Source organism: Oscarella lobularis, chromosome 7 (genome assembly GCF_947507565.1).
Source record: "Oscarella lobularis chromosome 7, ooOscLobu1.1, whole genome shotgun sequence".
NCBI lineage: Eukaryota > Metazoa > Porifera > Homoscleromorpha > Homosclerophorida > Oscarellidae > Oscarella > Oscarella lobularis.
In genome coordinates, this window is record NC_089181.1 from 1,846,201 (window position 1) to 1,868,786 (window position 22,586).

The window sequence follows — 22,586 nt, forward strand, 5'->3', positions numbered from 1 at the left end:
AGTTGGCTATGAGAAAAAAAAGACGACAAAAAAGCAAGACATCTCACGTACTGAATTTAACGACTCCACTTGCAAACGGCAGCAGCTCAATTTCGTCAGCGTCAATAGTCTTACTGACCTCATCTGTTTGCCCAATTGTTGTCTCGTCGACATAAACAAGAGACCCGCCTTTGGCCCCGGGTACAGTGACTGTCATATTTGCGTTTCCCTTATTCACCAATAGCAACTTCTTCCCCTGAGTTTTAGCATCAATAAATCCCTGAGCATAAACACCAGTTGTACCGTTTGGTTCAATACCACCGCCTTTCGAACATTCTGCTTGAACTACTAAATGCTTCACTGTACCAAAACAGGGATCACCGAATATAGGCGTAGTAGCTGGAACAGTGCACGAGCTCTTCCCTACGCAGTACTTCTCGACGATTGCCGTAGAATTAGCGGCATTGCACGAGCCCACGTCGTAATGCAAGCACGAACCACTTGGAGTTCCATACGAAGCAAAATCGATTTTCGAAATGACAGCACCGGGAGTGGTGCATTCCAACTGCAGAGTGTCCAAGTTGAGTATTGATCCGCAAAACGGATTGTTGCCGGTCACAGTGGACGTGGACACGTTCGTTTCAACAAGTTTATCGCCCATTTGGAAATTGTGAATTAGCATATGTAGTACCCAGTAGCGAGCCGTGCCGCGCCCGGTCGTCCAATCGAGCAAGGCGACACTCGGAAACTGAGGCTCGAGATTGAGCTTGGGTAAAGCTGGATAGCCAACCAGTTGGCTCTCGCCGAGAACGTCGATACCCTGAAGCGACAATTTCCCGAAAATGTATGCGTACATCGAGCCGGCCGCGTTCCAGTATATAGGCGGAAACATGGGCGCATTGGGACTATTGTCACCCGGTAGAATGACGCCAATTTCGTCAATTGTCGTACGAGTTTCAGGTGAAAGAGACTTGCGAATTTCTTCTATACCGGCTACTTGGGTGAAAAATCCGTCAGCTTCAGTGAAGAAACCCTCGTACGCGTTCGGATCAGTACGATTCGAAGAGCCGGCATAGAAATGATAGCTGATGAAGTCGAGCGGAATTCCTGGCTGATGATTTGACTTGTTGAGAAAGTAGGATACAAAGTTTGTTCTTCGACCGGCCAGGGCAAGGCCGACAAATGTGATCTTGTGATCGGGATCGGCCATCTTTCGTATGCCGGTCACCATTTCGTCGTAACGCGCCGTATACGACTCGGGGGTATTGCGATGCTCTCCTTCCACTTCATTGAGACACTCCCAATAAGGAATGGTGTACTCATGACCTGATTGGTGTTCTGTGCCGTACTCGTCCTTGAAACCGCCTTTGGTGTACCAGGAAACCTGACAACAAGACTTATCTAATGCCATCTGAGAACACAATCATTATGTACCAGTCTTCCATAGTAGTCTCCAAGCTGTGTTCCAGTTGGATCCACGAGATCCGTTCCCTGTGTATAGCCAGGTCTCACTTCGCGATCTAATTGACTATGAAAATGACTATTGATAAGAATGAGAGTGCTCGCTGACCTGGATCATCGGGATACAGAACCCGACTCGGAGTTTTATACATCCAAGCGGGTATGGTGGAAAAATTGATGATGACCGTGTGATTTGCAGTGGCTGTCATAAAGTCTTCCATCATTGGATCAATAACTGAGAAATCCCAATAGGTGTGATTTTGAGAAACATTGCAAGTTACCTAACCCAGAGGAGATTCTCTGTTACCTATACGCATGTCGTTTACTTTACTGTAACGTTCTTACCTGAACAGCAAAAGTTTTAGCCGTTCCGACGCACGGATCTCCAAACGTTTCCGTATTGACAGGAAACATACATGATTTCTTTCCCACGCACATCTTTTCGACGAAAGCGGTCGTATTGGCCGCGTTGCACTTTCCCATAGTAAAATTGCCGCACGTGCCCTGCGGAGTTCCATAGCTGGCGAAATGAACCTAATCAGTACATGCACTTATACACACATACTGCTCTCTAATATTCTGTCGCCTGTACCTTGTCTATAACACCAAGCGTGCATGACAATGATGCGTTCCATCCATCAGGCTCTTCAAGTTGAAGCTGCGTGCACAGCCACGGACCGGAAGGAGGCTCCAGCTCGGCGACGGCCAAACGCGGATAAGGAAGCCTTTTCAAATAACATTTATGTTAATTCGTCGTAGGTCCTTAGTAAGTGTGTAGTACCAAGGAACGTAGCGAACATAGTCAGCTTCTAGTTGCTTCAGACTAGCAAATATCTGCTTTGAGACAGGGCTTTTTCGTTCAAGAAGGGGATTGACGACGACTTGAAGAGTGGGCGTCGTTTTGCTCGTCATTAGAACAGTATCCCAATGAACGCTGACCATTGCAGCATTTGACGCCAAACTTGCGACACAAGTGAGTAAAACTACCAAGACTTGCAGAACGAATCCAAAGCTACTCATTTTGGAAAAGCTCACGTGTTTGATGTTATCAAAAATGGCTTCCCGGATAGGTGCCAAACTTGGCAATAAAAGTAACCAGCAACAGAAAGGCTAAGATTTCTAATGAACGTCCAATGATTCTGGTAAATAGTTGAGGACTCTAGTAGCAAACGGAAGCAGCTCAATTTCGTCAGCATCGATATCTTACTGACCTCATCCGTTTGCCCACTTGTTGTCTTGTCAACGTACACAAAAGATCCGCCTTTGGCACCGGGTACAGTGACTGTCATATTGGCGTTTCGCTTGTTCACAAGTAGCAATTTCTTTGCTTGAGTTTTAGCATCAACAAATCCCTGAGCATAAAGATTGCTTGTACTGTTCAGTTGAATTCCGTCGCCTTTGGAACATTCTGCTTGAACGACTAAGTGTTTAAATTACTGCACCATAGCAAGGATCACTAAATATAGGCGTAGTGGCTAGAACAGTACACGAACTCTTCCCCACGCAGTATTTCTCGACAATTGCGGTAGAATTAGCGGCATTGCAAGAGCTCACGTCATAATGCAAACACGAACCAGTTGGAGTTCCATATGAAGCAAAATCAATTTTTGAAATCGTGGCACCTGGAGCGGTACATTCCAAATAAAGAGTGTCCAAACCAAAGCATCGAAGGGATTGCTGTCATTCCCAACGATAAACACGTTTGTTTGAAATATCTTGGAAGTGGTGTATGAGCATGTGCAGTATCCAATAGCGAGCCGTACCGTGGCCAGTTGTCCAGTTGAGTATAGCAACGCTCGGAATTGAGTTCAGGTAAAGCTGGAACTAGCCCAACGCGCGTGACCTGGTGGGCGTAGGGCCTGGCTTGCGCATTAGGACGTGGAAGAAACAAGCTTAGCGGTACGATTGGACTTTGCACATTTCCCTTTAGTAAGGGTGCTTTGATCGGAAACGCGCCATTATAAGAGAGCGGTCGATCGGAACTCTAAGAGATCGAGTCCCCATGCAAGTGTTTCTTCTGATTTGTTTCTGCGCTAACTGCAGTTTGTAGCGGCTTTAGTAGAGGCCGACTGCGACAGCCTGATGGGATAGACTGCCGCTATGCTGTTGAGTTTCACGTTTTGTGGCTCTAAGCATCAGGTTTTGGCATACATATGTGCCCACGTTGAATTCGTGCGAACAATCTTTGTCTTTTCTTGAGGTACCTACACTAGCAGTAGAAGCTTTCTAACGTGAAGCTACTGTTATTGTTTCATTTGCACGGGCTTGCGCCTATGATTCTCAATGAGAATAATTAGAATTCCTATGGCTCTGACTACATGTCTTGCTTGTTTTTTTACAGAAATTCTCATCAAGCAAAATAAACATGTCAAAGAATAAGAAAATTGGTATTGTTGTTGTTGTTGTAATAGGGATTTTAGCGATTGCAGCAGTTTTCATTGGACTCTGGCTTGGAGGAGTCTTTAGTAAATCAAGCAGCCAGACACAAAAGTATGACCAGGCGGCTGTTGCGTCTGCTTCGGAAACTTGCTCTGACATCGGAAAAAATATATTGAAGGATAAAATGGGAAATGCAGTAGATGCAGCTGTAGCCGTAGCATTTTGCCTTGGAGTGGTTGAGTTTCAGTCTTCTGGTCTTGGTGGAGGGGGATTTGCTTTGTTTTACAATGCACAAGCACAAGGCAAGATTTATTCAGTTGACTTTCGGTCCACTGCTCCCCAGCGCACTGATAAGTTCATGCTAAACAGCGTAAAGGAACATGACGAACCAGGAAAGTTTGTTGCGACTCCTGGAGAACTGTCCGGTCTCCACACACTTTGGACCAACTATGGGTCAAAAAGAGTCGACTGGGCTGATTTGCTGCAGCCGTCAATTGACCTAGCTGAAAATGGATTCAAAGTGAGTACTGATTTAGCCAAGGCTGTTGAAGAGCTGCACGTGTCATCGATGAATATGATGAATGATGAAGAAGACAGCTATTTAGATGACCCGAAATTTTCCTCTCTTCTAGCACTTGTGAAACCCGATGGAAAATGGATCAAGGAAGGCCAGAAGCTAGTGCGCCCTATACTGGCAGAAACTCTGAAAAATATAACTAAGTCTTCTGAAACAGCTATTTCTACTCTTTACAATAAGCCAGAATTAGCTCAAGAAGTGGAAATGGTAAAGGGCATTATAGAGTCATCTGACTTTGAGTCGTATCGTACAACGTCGGGAACCAGGCAAATACCTCTTGAAAACGGAGGAACTCTCTATGGACCTGACCTGCCGTCAAGTGCCGTTATACAATTTTTCATCAAAAATGTTCTTCAAAAATATTCAATGACGTCAGCAGACGCCGAAACACTCCTCTTTTATCACAGATTGGTTGAAAGTTTCAAGTTTGCTTTTGGCAGACGAAATGCCTTGGCAGATCCTGCCTCCGAGTTTGGCTACCAACAATCTCTCTCCGTAATAGCCGACTCGTTATCAGATGCTTCTTACGCAGGTGACATTCAAGCAATGATCGGAGACGAAAGTGTGCAAAACAGAAAAGAGAATTACTACAACGAGAAACGTTTAAGCGATTGGACAGAATATGTGTTTTCTGACAAAGATGAGTCAGAAAAAGGTGGGACAACGCATTTATCGGTCATTGACGCAGACGGAAATGCCGTTTCTTTGACAACGTCAGTAGGATTCAAATTCGGATGCAAAATTGTTTCGCCGTCGACAGGAATTGTTTATAATAACGACATGATTGGTTTTAGCTACTCCAATCCCGACGAAAATTTTGCTTTGCCCACAAACGAACGAAACTGGCCTGAGGCCGGAAAACGACCTATGTCTTCAATGAGCCCTGTTATTGCTGTCGATAGCAATGACGAAGTTAGTCTCGTTATTGGTGGCGCAGGAGGGCCAAGAATAATAACTTCAGTGGCATTGGCAATTAGTCAACATCTACTTTTAGGCCAACGCCTTGACTCTGCTGTCAACAGTCCACGTATTCACCATCAATTGTCACCGTACGCTATATACACTGAAAAAACGTTTGATTCAAGTATAACAAATCAGTTGGGTGAGTACGAGAAAAAGGTTTATGGAAAAACCTTTGTGAGACATGATCTTCTCAGTAACAATCCGTTCAAAGCATCCGCCGTGCATGCTATTGCTAGGGATAAGTCCACTGGCAAGCTAACTGCTGTTTGTGATACCAGACTCTCCGGAAAGCCCTCAGGATATTAATTTATTCATGTCAGCTGCCTACCTGCCTAAAAGGCGATCCTTCTTTGTAAACTCTCGCGCTTTTTTTATCAATTGCATGTGAATCGTCATTTTCGAATTACGTATCGAGCGAAAGCTGCCGAAAGTCTTTTGGTGCAGCCACACAGTCTAGAGCATGCAACTTCTTGCAATCGCACTGATCAGCAATCCAGCTTCATCCACCTGCACGAGGCAACCGCTCGGTAGACTGGTTCGATCATGTGCTTAGCCACTCCCCACTCACAGGAAGAAAGCGTTCTCAAAGCACACAGATTTTAGAAACTTGCACAACCTAAAGTATTGATTTAATTTCTTTTTCACGTGATTTCGTAGTGCACGCCGTCCTAGAAACTAATCGACTTTCTTCGACACGTGATTTTGAAAGAGAAAGTAATAACAACTGATCTACTTTCTTTGTCAGGTGATTTTGTAGTGCACAAAGTCTGAGACCTCCGCACACGCGATTAGTTCACAGAACGTCTACGAGATTTAGCCATTTCATCACGTGATTAGCTAAAAGTACAACTTTGACATCAACTGAGGGGATTTTCAGTTCTTTGCACGCGTGATTAGTACACTGTACACAGAACGTCTTCAACACCAAGTGACGGGATTCTATGCCCTTTCCACACAGGATGAGTCCACAAAATGTGTACGACATAGACTGACGAGGGTTCAGCCATTTAAAGGGCCAGCATAGAAATGATAGCTGATGAAGTCGAGTGGAATTCCGGGCTGATGATTTGACTGGTTGAGGAAGTAAGATATGAAGTCTGTTCTTCGACCGGCCAGGGCGAGGCCGACAAATGTGATCTTGTGATTGGAATCGGCCATCTTTCGTATGCCGGTCACTATTTCGTCGTAACGTTCTGTATATTCTGTATATGACTCGGGGTATTGCAATGCTCTGATTCCACTTCATTAAGGACCTCCCAATAAGGAATCGGGTACTCATGACCTGATTGGTGTTCTGTGCCGTACGTGTACTCGTCCTTGAATCCGCCTTTCGCGTACCAGAAGATTCATGTGATACGATACAGACTATCTATCTAAACTCAATGTATCAGCCTCCTATAGTATTCTCCAAGCTGCGTTCCAGTGGGATCCACAAGATCCGTTCCTTGTGTATACGCCGGTCTTGCTTCTTGATCTAATTAACTTCGTAAATGAATACTCGTAAAAAAAGCATGAGTGCTTGATGACCTGGATTATCTGAATAAACAACCCGACTAGAAGTTTTATAAATCCAAGCCGGTATGGTAGAGAAATTGATTATAACCGTGTGATTTGCCGTGGCTTCCATAAAGTCCTCCATTACGGGATCAATAAGTGAGAAATCCCAATAGGTGTGATTTTGAGAAATGCTGCAAGTCGCCTGAACACGGTGTTTTACCTGTATGCCCTTTACGTTTTACGCTTACCTGAACAGCAAACGTCTTGAACGGTCCGACACACGGATCTCCAAGTGTTTCTGTATTGACAGAAAACATGCACGATTTCTTTCCCATGCAGGCCGCGTTGCACTTTCCCATAGTAAAATTGCCGCAAGTGCCTTGCGGAGTTCCATAGCTGGTGAAATGAACCTGATCAGTACATAATTATACAAACTGCTAATCTACACTTCTAATATTGCTCTGTCGCCTACCTTGTCTATAACACAAAGCGTGCACGACAGCGATGCGTTCCATCCATCAGTCTCTTCGAGTTGGAGTTGCGTGCAGAGCCACGGACCGGAAGGAGGCTCCAGCTCAGCGATGGATAATCGAGGGTAAGGAAGCCTGTTAGTGTCTACGATAAAAGTCGTTCAAGGGTAGCCAAGTCTGCTCTACCAAGGAACGTAGCGAATGTAGTCGGCTTCTAGTTGCTTCAGAATGGCAAACTTTGCTTCGAAATTGGGCTTTTTCGCTCGAGAAGGGGATTGACGACGACTTGGAGAGTAGGCGTCGTTTTGCTCGTCATCAGAACGGTATTCCACTGAACGCTGACCGTTGCAAAGCTTGATGCGGAAGCGCAATCGAGTAAAACAACGAGGACTTGCAGAAAGAGCCCAAGGCGAGGCATTCCTCCAGAAGACGTCACGTGTGTTCAATGATTATCAACATCCCGAAAACCCGCCAAGTAGAAAAAAAGTAAAAAACAACAAAACAGCAATGCTGATTTCCTAACGAGCATCTGAAGAATAGTAAACAACTCCGGTAGCAAAAGGAAGTAGTTCAATATTGTCACTGTCTATGCTTTCAACTACTTCATCCGTCTGTCCCGTAGTCGTCTCGTCAACAAATACGAAAGACCCGCCTTTTGCCCCCGAAACGCCAACCGTTACCTTTGCATTTCCTTTGTTTACTAGTAGTAACTTTCTGCTTCGAGTCTTCCCATCAACGAATCCCTGCGCATAAAGACCGCCTGTATCATTTCGTTGCATGCCACCACCTTTGGAACACTCCGCTTGAACGACCAAGTGCTTCACCGTAAAACGACATGGATCGCCAAATACAGGTGTAGTGGCCGGAACAGTGCACGAACTCTTCCCAACGCAGTATTTCTCCACAATTGCTGTAGAATTAGCAGCATTGCACGAGCCGACGTCATAGTGCAAACACTCGCCGGACGGCGTTCCATACGAGGCAAAATCAATTTTGGAGATGACAGCGCCGGGAGTAGTACACTCCAGCGCGAGAGCTTCCAAATTGATAATTGACCCGCAGAACGGATTTCTACCAGCTCCGCCGAAAGACACGTCTGTTTGTACAATTTCATCGCCCGGTTGGAAATGGTGTATGAGCATGTGTAGCACCCAGTAGCGAGCTGTACCGTACCCAGTTGTCCAATTGAGCAAGGCGACGCTTGGAAACTGAGGCTCGAGACCGAGGTGTGGCAGAGCCGGATTGCCGACCAGTTGGCTTTCGCCGAGAACGTCGATTCCCTGAAGCGACAATTTTCCATATATGTAAGCGTACATTGCACCTGCAGCATTCCAGTATATCGGCGGAAACATGGGCGCACGAGCATCGTTATCGTCCGGCAATATGACGCCAATTTCGTCAATTGTCGTACGCGTCTCGGGCGAAAGAGCCTTGCGAATTTCCTCCATACCGGCGACCTCAGTAAAAAATGTGTCCGCCTGTGCAAAGAAGCTTTCATAGGCACTCGGATCGGTGCGATTCGTTGAGCGAGCATAAAAATGATAGCTGATAAAATCGAGTGGAATGCCAGGCTGATGATTTGATTTGTTGAGAAAGTAGGATGCGAAGGCCAATTTCTCTGTGCTATGATAAGCGAGAGCGAGACCGACGAAGGTGATCTTGTGATTGGGATCGGCCACCCTGCGTATGCCGTTCACCATTTCGTCGTAACGTGCCGTATACGACTCCGGCGTGTTCTGATGCTCGTGCTCCACTTCGTTGAGACACTCCCAATAGGGTATAATATACTCGTGCCCCGATTTGTGTTCGATGCCGTACTCGTCTTTGAATCCGCCCTTCGTGTACCATGATACCTTAGATAAAGACGTTGGATATTGTAGTTGAAAATACGGTTCATTTTTGTACCAATCTTCCGTAGTAGTCACCGAGCTGAGTTCCCGAAGGATCGACGAGATTCACTCCTTGCGTGTAAACGGATTCACGATCTAATTTCGTCAACTGAGAATTGAGAAATAAAATTCACTTGATAAATGATACCTGGATTGTCGGGATAAGGAACTCTGCTAGGAGTTTTATAAATCCAAGCAGGTATAGTAGAGAAATTGATGACGACGGAGTGATTGCGTGTAGCTTCCATGAAGTCTTCCATCATGGGATCGAGAAGAGAAAAATCCCAATAGGTATGATTCTGAGGAACGCTGCACGTCACCTACACAAAAAAACACAGTTGTCATATGATCAACTTCATCACAATGACGTGTGCACCTGAACGGCAAACGTTTTGGCTGTTCCAACGCACGGATCTCCCAACGCTTCTTCATTTACTGAAAACGTACACGATTTCTTTCCCACGCACATCTTTTCGACGAAAGCTGTCGTATTGGCGGCATTGCACTTTCCCATAGTAAAGTTGCCGCAAGTGCCTCGAGGAGTTCCATAGCTGGCAAAAAGAACCTACCCAGAGCAGTGCAACCTTAGTTATTATCAAACGCTATAGACAGAATACCTTGTTTACAACGCCAAGCGTGCATGACAGCGACGCATTCCATCCGCTAGGCTCTTCGAGTTGAAGCTGTGTGCACAGCCACGAGCCGGATGGAGGCTCCAACTCGGCGACAGCCAATCGGGGGTAAGGATGCCTGTTTCGAATGGCAACGTTTGATAATCTGCTGTAGGGTGGCCAAGTTCGTAGTACCAAGGTACGTAGCGAATGTAGTCGGCCTCTAGTTGCTTCAGACTAGCGAACATTTGGCGCGAAACCGGGCTTTTTCGTTCGAGAAGAGGATTGACGACGACTTGCAGTGTGGGCGTTGTTTTGCTCGTCATTAGACTGTGGCTCCATTGAACGTCGATCGTTGCAGAGTTCGTTGCTAAAGCTATAGCGCAACGTAATGCAATAACCACGACAGACAAAAAGGAAGCCAGTTTGCGACTTTGTTATTACCACGTGACTACTAATGTATAGGAGTTCAAGAGCGCGCGTTAAAATAATGGAGCCGACCACCAGAGTTGTACGGGTGGAGCCCGTATAACGGCGGAGGGAGGCTCTCTCAAACGTGATCTTAGGGCCGGAAGTGTCTGTCTGTCTGTCTGTCTGTCTGTCTGTCTGTCTGTATGTATGTCTGTTCGTCACGCTCGGTATTGTGACGTAACATAAGAAAAACCCTCACTTTGTAAAGCGCATGCGTGACATAGGGCCGAAAACGGTGACCCGAAAAAGGCGATTTACGGCGCGAATAAAGCGTTTTTTCTTTCAGAAACGAAAAAAATGCTTAGAAACCCTTATTTCCAATTGATCTGTGCTATTTTCCGTGTTATAAATGCGCTGAGAAACCGAAACGACAGTTTTGATTGTCACGCTCTGACGTCACAATCAAAAGTATCCAGTCACATGTACAGTATATGGGTGGGTATGTACGCGTGTACGGGTAACAGGAAATATGACCCGTACACATGCATAGGTCCTCCTCAAATACAGAGCACATTATCAAATACAGTACAGTGCGTGCCAGCATAAATGGCCAAACGGGACTTTTAGTAGCGCGCGAGGAATTCAGAGCGTAGTTTACATTTGGCGTAGTTTTGACGTTTGATCGTCACATCAAGGATTTCCAATGAAGTCTAGCATTTCTATTTACGTCTATTTTGTAAGAAAACGGTTTTGATTTCACCGCAGACAACGTTTCTATACGTTTTGCTAAGAACACAGAAAAGTTCGTTTTTTTTCCAGTTTCAAACAACATATGACGGCTTTCATAAACTCATCTGTCACTTTATACCATTTTCTAAAACTTCATTATCTTTGATTTTCAATACAGTAATTCGGTGGAAAGAAACGGATGTCACGTGACGTAAATAGAAATGCATTTTTTTCCGTTAGGGATCAAGTTAGAAAGAAACTCACTCTATAAATGGCTTCTCACGTGCATTGTTTAGAAATTTATTATCGGCGAATTTGAAAATGTTCTTTCCTTTACAAAATTAGCGCGCGCTAAACTTGCAAAAAATTTAAATCTTTGGGAGTACGTCCCACAAAAGTCAAACTGACATCCCTGTTTAAAATAGGCATTAGAGCGATTTTCGTTGACACACAGTGACACTGTATGTCTTGCAGCGAGTGATCTACAGTGATCTTAGCGCGCGTTTTGTGGCCATTTATGCTGGCACGCACTGTACTGTACGTCAGAAAAGCGCCTAATTAGGAAAACACAGCAATCATGCAAGTACTGTATTTACAGTATGTAGGTAGGACTGAGCTGTACTAGTAGTAGCTAACGGCTGTAATGACAACGTGAATATGTGACAGCATAAAAACTATGACGTCACACTATGTTATGCACTCGCGTACGGTAAGCGGTGGGAGGCTCTGCATGATGGCAACACGGTGAACACCGGGCCATCATTCTCTAGTGTATAGGAGTTCAAGAGCGCGCGTTAAAATCAGCAAAGAATGTCGGAATCCGAGCGTTGTTACAGATTTGAAGACTGCTGTCCTTCTCCTGATCCTTTTTTTGACGACTACGACGAATACGAGGGATCGGAAGTTCCAGTCGTAATAGACAACGGCGAGTTTCCCCTTCGCTCACGTTTCTGGCTCGAAAACATCTCGTTTACAGGAGGATACCAGTGCAAAGCCGGCTGGGCAGGCGAATCACAACCAAAACTGATATTTCGAAACGTGACGGCCAAATCGAAAGCGAAAAGGGTAAGAAGAACAGAGACAACGACGAACTTTTGAACCCGACTCTTTTTTAATTAAATTATTTAAGGAATTTGATGCGTCTACCGTTGGAAGCGATATAGGCAACTTGGAAACCGTTCGTTGGGCGTTGCGATCTCAGTTCGACCGAAACGTCGTCACTCATTTCGAAACGCAGGTATGAAAGATCAAATTTTCCTCTTCCGGGTCTTACGATTCTTTCCGAAGGAACTTGTTTTTGATCACGTGTTCAGTCACTTGGGAATTTCTACGGAGAATTTCGTTGATCATCCTGTCGTTTTGACGGAACCGGTTTGCAATCCGAACTACTGTAGAGGAAGTGTGTTGGAAAGGTTTCTTTTATGAGGGAAAATGATTGACGCGTTTTTTTGTTTATTTCTAGTGATGTCTGAACTTCTGTTTGAATGCTATGGAGTGCCGAGTGTGGCTTATGGAATTGATGCTCTGTTTGGCCTGCATTTTAATCAAAAGCCACCAAGTTAGAGCACATTATATCTGTTTGACTTTGGCTGAATTTTTTTTCTTTTTTCAAGATTCAGTTGATTCACTAGTCGTTTCATGTGGATATCAGACGACGCATATCTTGCCTGTTTTGAAAGGCAGACTTGACGCCAGTCAATGCAAACGGTGTCTTTTTATTTCTATAGACCAAGTTAAGCTTTATTTGAATTTGCGTGCTTCTGGTGTATAGTATCAATGTTGGCGGCAGTCACATTGCCTGGTTTCTCCAGCGTCTTCTTCAGCTCAAATATCCAGCGCACCAGCAAGTGGTCACGCTGAGCCGAGCGGAAGAGCTCATCCATCGGTACGCGTACATGGCTCTCGATTTCGCAGAGGAACTCGACAAATGGCAAAATCCCAATCAAATGATTGACAGAATTATAAAGATGCAATTGCCGTACACGCCGGTACGACGAGGTGGTGAACAGTTAGGACTAGTGCTATGCTACTGTCGTCTCCAGATTCCTGTTTTGGATCCTGAAGCGGCTGCTCTAAAGGAGGAAAGAGAGAAAGAAAAGAAGGCAAGGCAGGGACAGCGTCTTCAGGAAATGGCAGCGAGAAAGCGCCAGGAAAAGGTCGGATAAATGAAATTTGTAGAAACTAAAATGTAATCTTGGGACTCAGCTTGAAGAGAACGAGCGACAGTTGGAAGGTTGGCTGTCATTGCTGGCGTTGCGAAATAGTGATCCTGATCAATTTGAGGTACGGCGTAATTTTTGACCGCGTGTTATCTTCTCGTTCATCTCGTCTTTTAGAGATTATTATCACACTTCGGGTTTGACTCAGCTGATGTAAGATAATTGATGATTGATTTGTTCTTTCTCTCTCTCTCTATATATATATACATATTTCTATAGGACTTGGAAGCTTCTATTCAGCAGGTTCAACAAAAGATTGTTAAAGCCAGGGCTGCAATGGACGCATCTGTCAAAGACGAAGTGAAGATCTGATTTCGTATCAAAGTTAAACGTTATTTTTCTAATCAGGTCGACGCGTCATCAGCTGCCAAGAAGCCAAAGGAGGAGGTAAGTCTTCTGCGCTTTGTCGCTCGCTATTCAGCGAATTCTTCTCATTCTCAGACGAACGTTAGCGAAGAATGGCTCCAGGACTTGAAGGACAGGCGAAGGGTTAGTACCGGTAGTAGATTTTTCACGAAACCAAAGGCAGCTAACCGTTCTTTTAGGCTCTCATAGATTCGCGCTATCAACGTCAAATGAAGCGACGTCAGCTATCCGACAAGCGTAGCATGGCATCGAAAGAAAGAATGCGTATTATAGCGGAACTGGCACGCAACGACACAGGTAGCAAACATTGATTAGTCGACTTGGTGACCTGATCAGCTACACTGCGCGCAGTGACAGGCAACAGTCGCGGCAAACCAGCCAAAGAGGACACCTTCGGTCAGAACGACGACGACTGGCACGTTTATAGAGAAATCGTGCGTGCAAGTATCCGCTAATAGAAGGGAGCCAGCCTCTCTATATCCGCGATCGTTTCAGAATAAGGAGTCCATTGATTCTGACAACGAAAAAGACGAGGCGGAATTGAAGCAGCTCGAGCAACTGCTGCGACAACACGATCCCGAGTTCCAACCGAGCACCGTTCAACACGTCGGCATCGACGCCGCTTCCTTCTATCAACTCCATTTGGGAATCGAACGATTTCGGTGAGAAAAAAAATATATATATATATCTGATGATGAAACGAATGTTTGTGCTAGATCGCCCGAGCTTCTCTATCAGCCGTCTCTCATCGGCGTCGATCAGGCGGGAATTGCCGAGACGATTCAGTTCGTTTTGAAGCACTACGATCCCGAAGATCAACAGCGTCTCGTCGACGTATAGTGCACCTCTTGAATGATACATTACTTCTTGACTTCATTTTCAGAATGTATTCGTGACGGGCGGAAGTGCGACTTTACCGAATTTTCTCGATCGCTTGAAACTGGAGCTCCAAGCCGCGAGGCCGTTCAAGTCAAAATTTTCCGTATCCTGCAGCAGTGAGTAAAAACAGCCAAGTGCCTCGATTCTCTTGTTAACCTTGTTTTTTTAGAGGATCCCGTGTTTGATGCGTGGTCTGGAGCAAGCAGCTGGGCGCAGGATGTCGAGAGTAAAAGCGGATTCGTATCGAGGCAAGAGTACTTTGAGTGTGGCTCAGACTATTTGAAAGAACACTACGCGTCAAACGCGTTCGTCCCTTCGAACACAACCTAGATAGTTGTCGTCCTAGCTAGAGAATCGTTCACTTAGGAGTGTAGTAAATAATTTATATTGGGGAGACCTCTATTGTGTCAGGCAATGGTACCTTCTTCGTTCTTTGTAACGATCTGCTGTGGACCGGCTTTGAGTGCCCATTCCGTCCATGCCCCCTGTATTGAGTGGCGTTTCTTATACTGTATATGTGGGTCACTCTTCTCCTCCTTACGTCATAAACGGCAACGTTCTCTTGATTGCACACGAACGCCGCGAATGCAATGAGACAAGCAGTAATTCCTGATCCGCACGTGGCAATCATTGGCTTGGACAGCGAAATGCCAGCGCTGTCAAAGACTAGGAAAAGCGACAATGAATCATTTTTGCACACACTGTCTCTCTTTTCTTCACCTTTCAAAAGTTCTTTGGACGATTTCAACGTTCTCGTCTGTGGATCGAGTAGGGACTGATAGTGAACGTTGCGTGAATGAGATATGTGTCCACTAGGCAACCCTAAGAGCCAATGATTTCATAAGATCAACCATTGATTTGCAACAAACCTGGCCTTGGCTCTGGCGCTGTGCCATCAAACCTGCCTTCAGACCGAGCATCGGCTACCTGAATGACCGATTCTAACGAAATAATGCAGCGAATGTTCAGATATCTCACCTGTTCCACGTTGGACTGTACGTTCTCCTTTATATCTTGAAAAGTCCTCACAAGTCCTGATCTGAATTCGTGGACTCTGAACGTGGCGGATGCCTGATGATCAGGTATACCAAATCAACATTCTCCGTCTACAGAACGCTCATTTCAATTTACAATCGGCGCCTTGGCCTGGCCATCTTCGACACTGCAGCCGTTCTCTATCCACTTAGGCAATCCTCCATCCAAAACAGACACGTCGTCGTGTCCAAAGACCTTAATTAGTTCTGATTTCCGTATCCACGAACAAGAACGCTTTCGGACTCACCCTGAACGTCCACCAAACACGAGCAGCTGAGAAAAGTCCTGAAGCATTGTTGTCGTACACAACGACGTGAGAATCATTTCCAATACCCAGCTAATAGAATCATTGATTCAATAAACGTATATATGACATAGCCTCAAGTCTTAGGTAGATGTGGGAACCTTGGCAACGTGCTCTTCAAATTCGCTCGGACTGGGTAGCATGTGAGGCAGATCGGATTTCTGATCTGCAATTCGGTCCACGTCGAAAAACTGGGCCGTTGGAATTCTTCGTCTGCGCAAACGGAGTTTAGTTTAGTCGTCGCTTGCGATGCGCGTTAACTCAACTGAGCAAATTCTTCGCTTGCATTTCGTCCCGTTGCGGGCATGTGCCACGAGGCGTCTAGAATTCTGAGGAAAAGGTAAGCTTTCTAAACGTAAACCAGCTTGCCTAATCCTTCCGAGACCTTCTCTAAGGCGGTTAGAGAGCCACAAGGCCCCCACTAGCGGTTGAACGCGAGCCATGTGACTAAATGACGTCGTACGTGGACGTCCGGATAAATAAAGGGAAGTTATGCATATAATTACGATTTCAAATCGAATCTCTTATTGGTATTAAAGTGATTGTGTTTTACATCCATTGATATTGAAATCTCCCGATGTTTACCTCCTGCTGCATAAGCTTTCCAAATCATACGCATTGACTCTTCCAATACGTGATGCAAGACACGGCTGTTGAATAGAGGCCTGTTTTGCTCCCTTTTACTACTCTTCAGCTCCTGCAATACTCTAAGCAGTTCTTGCGGCCTTTTCCAATATTCTATAGCTCGAAAAATGTACCTATGAAAATTTAGATGGAAAAGGAGCTAGACATCATCAAAATGCTCACTCTTCTCTCGTTTTGGCAACAAGACTCTTTCCTTGGCCACTGCCGACGATTATGCTAGCGGTCATTCGCGACGAGGTTGTTTTGCCAAGCAAAGCCAACACAGGAATGCCGTGATTCAATAAATCAGCAGCGCGAATATACGAATTATAGAGAAACGCTTCTAGGCACAAATCACACACGGAATCTAATTCCATTTGACCCTCAGATAAGAAAACACCGACGTTAGCTAAATTCGCTCTCACACAGTCTCTCGTCTTCTTACTGGGTACTGTACGATTTTGCTGTACAAATGAATTCTGTCTCGCAATCCGTTCGCTTTGAACTCTTGATCAATAGTGGCTTCTGCTTGAGAACATGAGAGATAATATAACAACTGAAGGCGCAGCATACCTGCGGATTTTGCCACGAAAAAGAAGACCATGTGAGCTTGAGGTGAATTCGTTAATATTTCAATCCACGCACGAAAGGTGACAGGATCCACGCCCAAATAATGTATCTAATAAAAAAGTCAGCACGGTCACTAACACGCCGTCGTCGAACCTCCGGAACGTAGCAAAAGACGAAGTCACTGTCTTTTATACCAAACTTTTTACGATTAATAGTAGCTTTTAAAATACCTGTGCGTCACAATGGGCATTAGTAGTGGACCACGCTCATAAAAAAAAAGGACTTACTATCTTTAAGCCACAATTCTGGCAAGGCAACCTCTTTCCACGTTCGCGGAGCAACAAGTGGAGGAATAGACAAACTAATCAGCTTCTCCGTGAAGTGTGAGCTATTGGGACAGGCAACGGGATCGCAGACAAAATAGTCAATAGCCTCTGATCCCGTAGTACCTGAAAAAGAAAAACAGATAGTAAATGACAGACGAAGATTCTAAAAACACTGACTTGGATATCCGAAAAAGGCAATCTGTATTGGAGCCGGTCGTGCAGCTAAAATTTCGTGACGCGCCAAATAGAAGTGGCCCATGACGTCAAATAGCATGTGAATTCGGTCTCCGGCGATGCGCGCAACGGCCTGATCGGTGTCCAGTCGATGCAGATAAACGAAATTATTGACGCCAAACGTCTGCTCATACTGCAACATAACGTTCGGCGAGTTATATGATCAACTAAGAGTTCTTCTTCTACCCATTTTGTCAATTCGTCTCGATGTTCGCTGAGCATGTAAATGAATATCTCGTATTTCGAGCTGTTTACCCACACGGACAAGAGTCGATGAAGGGAGAAGCTAGCCTTAAAAACAGATTTTTCGTTTCTGAAAGCGCGACGTCGTTTCTCACGTCGTGCTGGTAAAACCAAGTGCCAATAAAACCGATTCTCAATCGCTTAGCCTTCTTGTACTCAACATCTAACGTTTTGAGTATTTTCTGAACGTTGCCTCGCTTTTCCTTCATTTTGATCCAATCCATAGCCGCTATGATTCGGGTAACATTCTTAATCTAGGAGCACGTTAATGATCGCACGAGAAAAAAAGTTTAGTTCATCGCGATTCTATATACTTCGACGGGGCTGAATTCAAAAGGGAGAAAAATAGAAGGACTGCATTTGAAATCACGAGCCTTTTCATTCTTCACCACACGCGCGTAATTGTCGACAACCTGACCGAGAACGTCCTTCTGCATCTTCACAAGTACGAAATTCGACTCCCAGCTGACTCGCGCACCAACAGCCGCATAGCACCTACGCAGCAAAGACTCTCTCACTCACGCGCGAACTCTCGCATTCTCTCACGCAGCCTCGGGCACATTGGAGAACTTTTTCACGTAAGCTCGAGCGACGTCGTGCACGTTCTCGACGAGACCGTAAGCCAACGACACGTCGCAGTACATGCGAAAAGCGAGCTCTTGCTAAAGAACAAATAAAAAATAAAAAAGAAGTTGGACGACACTCTTGATCCTCTCCTACATAGCGTTTCACGTGCTTGTCATCCGTGGCTGCTACTACGTTCATTGTCGATCTGACCGCTTCGCGACTATATTTCAACGCGTCGACGAGTTCGCCCGTAAAACGCTTCGCGAGCGATGCTTGAACGAGCGCTCGCACTTTCTCGCTTCTCGTCGGCGTCAAGACGTCGAGAACGGTCTCGACGTAGTAGACGCTTCGAGCGTACATATTCGCTTTCTGCAGATCGTCGGCGATCTGCAAGTGCGTTTCGACGTCGTCCGGATGGTACTTCAGGAGAAGCGAGTCGTAGGCGAGCGCATCGATGAAGCGGTTCTGGCGATGATAGACGGCACTCGCTGCTCGGAGACAGTTGTAGCAGCGCGGTCCGAGAGCAACGGCCTTCTTGATGCTCTCTTCCGCCTCTTTGTGCATATCCAATTCCAAATATGCTCCAGCTGGAATTAGAAAACTATAATTAATTAATTAATTAAATTAATTGCTGAGGTATTTCCCAAACTATTTCGGTCATGCGTGTTATGTTGCTATAGAAACTTTTTTGACGTCACGTCGTTTTGTACCGATGTTGGAGAATAACGGCGCTTCATTGACGGTTTCGGATAATATGAGAAAACAGCCGAGCGCCGCATTGAATTGGCCGGTATTGTAGTAATGTTTTCCCATCTTTCTATATACGCGTGCATAGAGCGTCGTACAACGATCGCCGCAGGGCTCGTTTACTGTATCGTGCTCCCCGGCGAAACGTTGCAGACCCGTCTGACGACTTCCGCTCCAGTCAAAACGAAGGAGAGGAGCGAGAGAAACGCGACGGCGACGACGATCATCGTCGAGTTCCGCACGACAACCGGGAAATCACGCGACACGCTGGGTCCCGTACATATTTACAAAAATCGTCCTAGGCGTGGCCTCGTTCGACTCCAGTTTGCGTGCACGTTGTTTCGCGTCCGGTCATGTTTGGTCGTCGAAAGAAGTCGGTGGGAACAAAACTCGGCGAGTCGGCCGCAGCGGCGGCGGCGGCGGCGGCTGCAGCGCCGTCGAATCCAAAAGAAAGACGATACCAAGTAATTTGGACCACAGCAAACATTTAATCGACTCCATTCACATAAAAGAGCGCTTCTCGTTCGTCAGATCCTCGCTAACACGAAGTTAGCGAGATGGGGCGGAGACCCAATTACTACTTATTAGTCATTCATTTGATTGGCTGTTACCATTATTGCCTGTCTCTGATCTCTTAGTCCCGAGACGATGTCGGCGAAATGAGTATCGATAACGCAGAAGACGCCGCTGTTCTGTGGGCAATGGATCACGGTCCCGAGCAGCGTTGGGAAGACGAGGCTGAAATTGACTACACACAACTACAGCAGCAGGCCTCAGCCGATAAACGTCAGTCGTGGGTCGAAGGGAGGGGGGGGGGACTTTTAATTAATAAATTTTGTTTCTTTTTATAGGAATGCCAAGCCTGTTCAACTACAGCAATTCATCGTCACATCGAATGAAAGTGAATTGTTTTTCTGTGTGGGGAAAATGTTTTGAGTTTGATTTGGTTTTTCGGCTAAGTTTCTTGGAATGTTGAAAAGCGTTCAGGGAAGACTTCCTCCGCAGGAGGGCAGAACGGACTTGTTGGAAACTATTGATCTTGCTCAGGTTATAACTGAAATCTAGTGCCTGTGAAACAAAAGGAGATTTTTTTTCTTTCGTCTAAAGCGTCAAGGAAAACTACCGTGGATGTCTTCAGACGAAGACGAACGCGTCGTGTCCATTTCTCGATACGGCATGAAAGTGATGGATTGCTTCAGCAAGGCAAGTCGAGAAAATTAAAATCGCTTAATTAATTAATTAACGTTCTTGTGTTACACAGCAAGTACACATGCGTCATCCCTTGCACCGAATCGCGAGCATCATCTTTTACGAAGACGGCTTCGGTAAAAATATGCTCGCTTTCAAAATTGGTGCCGCCGAGGAGGAGATCTATGACTGCTACATATACGAATGCGAATCGGAGGTAAGAACGATACTATATCTAATAGATTCATTCGTTCATTGCCCTTAGAAACACGCCAAAGATATCTGTCTTACTCTGGCGCAAGCGTTTGATGCCGTTTACCAAAGGAATACCTTAGAGGGTCAGTGAGACGCTTTTTTACCCCCTCATGCTAAGTAGATGCAATCGAACAAACGCCTTACTTAGTTATGAAAAAACTCCCAAACATACAAAAAATAAGAATAGTGTTATCAAACTCTACGTCAGACTGAGCTCTAATTCCTCCATTTCATTTTGAATGCTCGAGAGCACATCATCAACAGTGGCTGGCTCCTTAGGCGGTGCCGGTGCCGGCGGCGGCGGCGGCGGCGGTGGCGGACTGGCGGCGGTCAGAGGACTCAAAGCAGCGGCGTTATCGTTCGACTCTTCGCGACCGAGACGCGGAGGACCGGCACTGGTGCGCTTGCCGCGACGCTGCTTCTCGCCGCTGCCGCCGCCACCTCCGGCACTGCTGCCCATGTGCGATGCAAGAAAACTCTCGAAGTGACTGCGATGTTCTGCTGAAATGAATGCGCGCATTCCTAAGGGAAAAAAAAGAGAGATTAGATCAACTAACAGAATAAATGAATGTACCGGGTAGGAGAAATTTTCGTTGTTCGCCATAGAGAGCGACGAGACGATCCAAGAAGCTGGTGATGTCTCGGTTGAGCCGAAAGTCGGTTAGAATCTGAGCGAATATTTTCAATTCGTGCTGTTGCAGCAGTTTGTGAACCTGGGAAAGGCGTGACGATGAACTGTGGCTGCTCCAGTTCTATAAACACTTACTTTTTCCATATATTCTTGAACCATCTGCTGACCGACAGAACTAAGATCCTTATCGTCCTCCTCCTCCTCCTCCTCCTCCTCCTCGTCCGAATCGCTTTCACCTGCGCAGTCATTAGTTGTGAAGGACAGATAAATGCATAATTATCATTTCTTGGCTTCCTTACCTGATGCCGGATGATTCGTCTTTCCTTTGGCACTACAACACGGTTAGACGCACGAACTCAATTGTCTACTGCATTAGGTACCTTAGAGCAACGGTATCAACTCCAATAAATTCCGCCACATCAGTACTGTGAGATCGAGCGTGCCGGCGTTCACCACTGGTCTCATCAGTAAACGTGGGCTGTTGTGCTATGCACATCAAAAGAGGGTATATAGAATAGATGAGAAGCCTACACCGTTACCTTGACTTTGAATGGATGTAGCCCTCCCATCATTCTCAATCGCATCTTCGAGTTGAGCCATCGTCGCTTCCGTGTAGACCATTTCAAAAGCTTTCGATATGATCTGACAAATCTCCCTGGCATCGGACTGAAGAAAGACCGCCCAATAGTCTTCAATAGCACGAGTAGGGCACGAGTACAAACCGAATTAAAACAATGAAAAATGTAGCACGTGCACTTCTGCCGTCTCAACGGACCTAAATAAATAAATAAATAAATAAATAAAAGTCTAATATACTCCAATTCGACGACGCTACCTCCTTTGATAATGACAAGATGCTGTTGGTCGTCTGCAACGTAGCTAACCGACGATATCTCGTGAATGGGAAAACGAGCAGCAACAACCTAAATTTTTTTAAAATGTAGGGTACACACCCACATCATGACAGCCCCACCTCGCCACTCTGAACCAGTTTGACATTATAAGCGGATAAATTCAACGTAAGAGTCTCGTGTTCAACAGGTTGCCATGGTAAAAGACCTTGACGCTGAAACGAAATTATTTATTGATTTATTTATTGTTTTTGTTGTTGTTTTTCTTCTTACTCTCGCATTGTCAATCAGATCTAGGGCCTTAGATCGATTGCCCATGTCTATGTGAGCCGGAACGTTGTGAATTTCTCCGAGGAGCTGAATAGAAACGGGGAGATCGCGTTTCACGATTCGCGTTCTTGTCGAAGTAACCTGGCATTTTTTCGCCACGTATCCTTCTAAAAGGTAGTCCGAATTTGTCTGAAGCTGGTCGTTGCGGCCGATGAGCTCGTTTCGGGCCGCCACGGCCATATGGGCGTTGGCTTGCAAGGGTTGTGTACGCACTTATCCGGGCGCGCAGCAACCGCGAGCGACTAGCGTGC

The 22,586-nt window shown here is 45.7% G+C and overlaps 8 protein-coding genes across 12 annotated transcripts; 3 read left to right on the top strand and 5 right to left on the bottom strand.

Moving 5' to 3' along the window:
- Positions 1-20: 20 nt before the first annotated feature.
- LOC136188680 (uncharacterized) lies at positions 21-3,237 on the bottom strand. Of its 2 annotated transcripts, XM_065976444.1 has the most exons (8): positions 3,204-3,237; positions 2,476-3,155; positions 2,222-2,423; positions 2,033-2,165; positions 1,786-1,974; positions 1,550-1,721; positions 1,414-1,499; positions 21-1,363 (listed from the first exon to the last, which is right to left on the bottom strand). In XM_065976444.1, exons 3-8 carry the CDS (start codon positions 2,380-2,382, stop codon positions 44-46), a joined length of 2,061 nt encoding a protein of 686 aa, XP_065832516.1. In that variant the 5' UTR covers positions 2,383-2,423; positions 2,476-3,155; positions 3,204-3,237; the 3' UTR covers positions 21-43. The 2 variants fall into 2 exon arrangements, with proteins under 2 accessions (XP_065832516.1, XP_065832515.1); XM_065976443.1 differs by having other exon boundaries at positions 2,222-3,155.
- Positions 3,238-3,285: 48 nt separating this feature from the next.
- Positions 3,286-5,810, top strand: LOC136188686 (glutathione hydrolase 1 proenzyme-like). 2 transcript variants are annotated; one of them, XM_065976455.1, is made up of 3 exons: positions 3,350-3,444; positions 3,491-3,640; positions 3,782-5,810. In XM_065976455.1, exon 3 carries the CDS (start codon positions 3,806-3,808, stop codon positions 5,663-5,665), a length of 1,860 nt encoding a protein of 619 aa, XP_065832527.1. In that variant the 5' UTR covers positions 3,350-3,444; positions 3,491-3,640; positions 3,782-3,805; the 3' UTR covers positions 5,666-5,810. The 2 variants fall into 2 exon arrangements, with proteins under 2 accessions (XP_065832528.1, XP_065832527.1); XM_065976456.1 differs by lacking the exons at positions 3,350-3,444; positions 3,491-3,640 and adding an exon at positions 3,286-3,339.
- LOC136188684 (uncharacterized) lies at positions 5,516-10,260 on the bottom strand. The gene is made up of 8 exons (XM_065976450.1): positions 10,022-10,260; positions 9,833-9,965; positions 9,592-9,780; positions 9,364-9,535; positions 9,232-9,311; positions 7,513-9,179; positions 7,329-7,461; positions 5,516-7,266 (listed from the first exon to the last, which is right to left on the bottom strand). Exons 1-6 carry the CDS (start codon positions 10,150-10,152, stop codon positions 7,845-7,847), a joined length of 2,040 nt encoding a protein of 679 aa, XP_065832522.1. The 5' UTR covers positions 10,153-10,260; the 3' UTR covers positions 5,516-7,266; positions 7,329-7,461; positions 7,513-7,844.
- Positions 10,261-10,316: 56 nt separating this feature from the next.
- Positions 10,317-14,832, top strand: LOC136188660 (actin-related protein 5-like). Its single transcript, XM_065976411.1, has 19 exons — positions 10,317-11,891; positions 11,943-12,031; positions 12,096-12,203; positions 12,254-12,365; positions 12,429-12,524; positions 12,580-12,673; positions 12,738-12,954; positions 13,009-13,122; positions 13,172-13,249; positions 13,303-13,338; positions 13,405-13,485; positions 13,534-13,572; positions 13,627-13,674; positions 13,731-13,848; positions 13,903-13,985; positions 14,047-14,213; positions 14,268-14,385; positions 14,435-14,546; positions 14,600-14,832. The coding sequence occupies exons 1-19, from the start codon at positions 11,777-11,779 to the stop codon at positions 14,758-14,760; spliced, it is 1,986 nt and encodes a 661-aa protein (XP_065832483.1). The 5' UTR covers positions 10,317-11,776; the 3' UTR covers positions 14,761-14,832.
- On the bottom strand, positions 13,715-16,227 carry LOC136188662 (3-mercaptopyruvate sulfurtransferase-like). Of its 3 annotated transcripts, none has more exons than XM_065976412.1 (11): positions 16,139-16,227; positions 16,036-16,098; positions 15,871-15,982; positions 15,713-15,802; positions 15,562-15,660; positions 15,409-15,501; positions 15,300-15,357; positions 15,151-15,252; positions 14,972-15,096; positions 14,852-14,915; positions 13,715-14,776 (listed from the first exon to the last, which is right to left on the bottom strand). In XM_065976412.1, the coding sequence occupies exons 1-11, from the start codon at positions 16,210-16,212 to the stop codon at positions 14,757-14,759; spliced, it is 900 nt and encodes a 299-aa protein (XP_065832484.1). In that variant the 5' UTR covers positions 16,213-16,227; the 3' UTR covers positions 13,715-14,756. The 3 variants fall into 3 exon arrangements, with proteins under 3 accessions (XP_065832484.1, XP_065832485.1, XP_065832486.1); XM_065976413.1 differs by having other exon boundaries at positions 14,828-14,915; XM_065976414.1 differs by having other exon boundaries at positions 16,155-16,181.
- Positions 16,220-19,316, bottom strand: LOC136188659 (UDP-N-acetylglucosamine--peptide N-acetylglucosaminyltransferase-like). Its single transcript, XM_065976410.1, has 14 exons — positions 19,204-19,316; positions 19,044-19,150; positions 18,487-18,920; positions 18,313-18,428; positions 18,081-18,261; positions 17,862-18,020; positions 17,710-17,814; positions 17,467-17,656; positions 17,251-17,412; positions 17,117-17,193; positions 16,967-17,072; positions 16,839-16,918; positions 16,577-16,776; positions 16,220-16,527 (listed from the first exon to the last, which is right to left on the bottom strand). Exons 1-14 carry the CDS (start codon positions 19,305-19,307, stop codon positions 16,272-16,274), a joined length of 2,277 nt encoding a protein of 758 aa, XP_065832482.1. The 5' UTR covers positions 19,308-19,316; the 3' UTR covers positions 16,220-16,271.
- A 45-nt stretch (positions 19,317-19,361) lies between these two features.
- Positions 19,362-20,720, top strand: LOC136189602 (integrin beta-1-binding protein 1-like). The gene is made up of 7 exons (XM_065977611.1): positions 19,362-19,544; positions 19,719-19,866; positions 19,932-19,981; positions 20,041-20,127; positions 20,188-20,283; positions 20,342-20,485; positions 20,534-20,720. Exons 1-7 carry the CDS (start codon positions 19,434-19,436, stop codon positions 20,612-20,614), a joined length of 717 nt encoding a protein of 238 aa, XP_065833683.1. The 5' UTR covers positions 19,362-19,433; the 3' UTR covers positions 20,615-20,720.
- LOC136189601 (cerebral cavernous malformations protein 2 homolog) lies at positions 20,596-22,548 on the bottom strand. Its single transcript, XM_065977610.1, has 11 exons — positions 22,417-22,548; positions 22,279-22,362; positions 22,128-22,220; positions 21,990-22,077; positions 21,877-21,929; positions 21,694-21,820; positions 21,535-21,640; positions 21,454-21,485; positions 21,290-21,390; positions 21,098-21,236; positions 20,596-21,045 (listed from the first exon to the last, which is right to left on the bottom strand). The coding sequence occupies exons 1-11, from the start codon at positions 22,513-22,515 to the stop codon at positions 20,723-20,725; spliced, it is 1,245 nt and encodes a 414-aa protein (XP_065833682.1). The 5' UTR covers positions 22,516-22,548; the 3' UTR covers positions 20,596-20,722.
- Between the last annotated feature and the right edge of the window lie 38 nt (positions 22,549-22,586).

Excerpts from the sequence above, each read along its gene's own strand:
- LOC136188680 (XM_065976443.1), bottom strand. The coding sequence starts at position 2,460 with ATGAGTAGCTTTGGATTCGTTCTGCAAGTCTTGGTAGTTTTACTCACT. Across the intron at positions 2,166-2,221 it reads TATGTTCGCTACGTTCCTTG|GCTTCCTTATCCGCGTTTGG; the intron begins GTACTACACACT and ends TTATTTGAAAAG. Across the intron at positions 1,722-1,785 it reads CTAAAACTTTTGCTGTTCAG|GTAACTTGCAATGTTTCTCA; the intron begins GTAAGAACGTTA and ends CCTCTGGGTTAG.
- LOC136189602 (XM_065977611.1), top strand. The coding sequence starts at position 19,434 with ATGTTTGGTCGTCGAAAGAAGTCGGTGGGAACAAAACTCGGCGAGTCG. Across the intron at positions 19,867-19,931 it reads GCAGGCCTCAGCCGATAAAC|GAATGCCAAGCCTGTTCAAC; the intron begins GTCAGTCGTGGG and ends TTCTTTTTATAG. Across the intron at positions 20,486-20,533 it reads TATACGAATGCGAATCGGAG|AAACACGCCAAAGATATCTG; the intron begins GTAAGAACGATA and ends CATTGCCCTTAG.
- LOC136188684 (XM_065976450.1), bottom strand. The coding sequence starts at position 10,152 with ATGACGAGCAAAACAACGCCCACACTGCAAGTCGTCGTCAATCCTCTT. Across the intron at positions 9,781-9,832 it reads CGCTTGGCGTTGTAAACAAG|GTTCTTTTTGCCAGCTATGG; the intron begins GTATTCTGTCTA and ends TGCTCTGGGTAG. Across the intron at positions 9,312-9,363 it reads TCCTTATCCCGACAATCCAG|ATCGTGAATCCGTTTACACG; the intron begins GTATCATTTATC and ends TGACGAAATTAG.
- LOC136188659 (XM_065976410.1), bottom strand. The coding sequence starts at position 19,307 with ATGATCGTCGTCGCCGTCGCGTTTCTCTCGCTCCTCTCCTTCGTTTTG. Across the intron at positions 17,073-17,116 it reads TCTTTTGCTACGTTCCGGAG|ATACATTATTTGGGCGTGGA; the intron begins GTTCGACGACGG and ends CTTTTTTATTAG. Across the intron at positions 16,528-16,576 it reads GTTGCCAAAACGAGAGAAGA|GTACATTTTTCGAGCTATAG; the intron begins GTGAGCATTTTG and ends AAATTTTCATAG.
- LOC136188662 (XM_065976412.1), bottom strand. The coding sequence starts at position 16,212 with ATGGCTCGCGTTCAACCGCTAGTGGGGGCCTTGTGGCTCTCTAACCGC. Across the intron at positions 15,661-15,712 it reads GTGTTTGGTGGACGTTCAGG|GTCTTTGGACACGACGACGT; the intron begins GTGAGTCCGAAA and ends GAACTAATTAAG. Across the intron at positions 15,097-15,150 it reads GTCCAAAGAACTTTTGAAAG|TCTTTGACAGCGCTGGCATT; the intron begins GTGAAGAAAAGA and ends CGCTTTTCCTAG.
- LOC136189601 (XM_065977610.1), bottom strand. The coding sequence starts at position 22,515 with ATGGCCGTGGCGGCCCGAAACGAGCTCATCGGCCGCAACGACCAGCTT. Across the intron at positions 21,391-21,453 it reads GACGAATCATCCGGCATCAG|GTGAAAGCGATTCGGACGAG; the intron begins GTAAGGAAGCCA and ends ATGACTGCGCAG. Across the intron at positions 21,237-21,289 it reads TTCAAGAATATATGGAAAAA|GTTCACAAACTGCTGCAACA; the intron begins GTAAGTGTTTAT and ends CGCCTTTCCCAG.
- LOC136188660 (XM_065976411.1), top strand. The coding sequence starts at position 11,777 with ATGTCGGAATCCGAGCGTTGTTACAGATTTGAAGACTGCTGTCCTTCT. Across the intron at positions 13,486-13,533 it reads ACGCATCTGTCAAAGACGAA|GTCGACGCGTCATCAGCTGC; the intron begins GTGAAGATCTGA and ends TTTTCTAATCAG. Across the intron at positions 14,386-14,434 it reads ATCAACAGCGTCTCGTCGAC|AATGTATTCGTGACGGGCGG; the intron begins GTATAGTGCACC and ends CTTCATTTTCAG.
- LOC136188686 (XM_065976456.1), top strand. The coding sequence starts at position 3,806 with ATGTCAAAGAATAAGAAAATTGGTATTGTTGTTGTTGTTGTAATAGGG.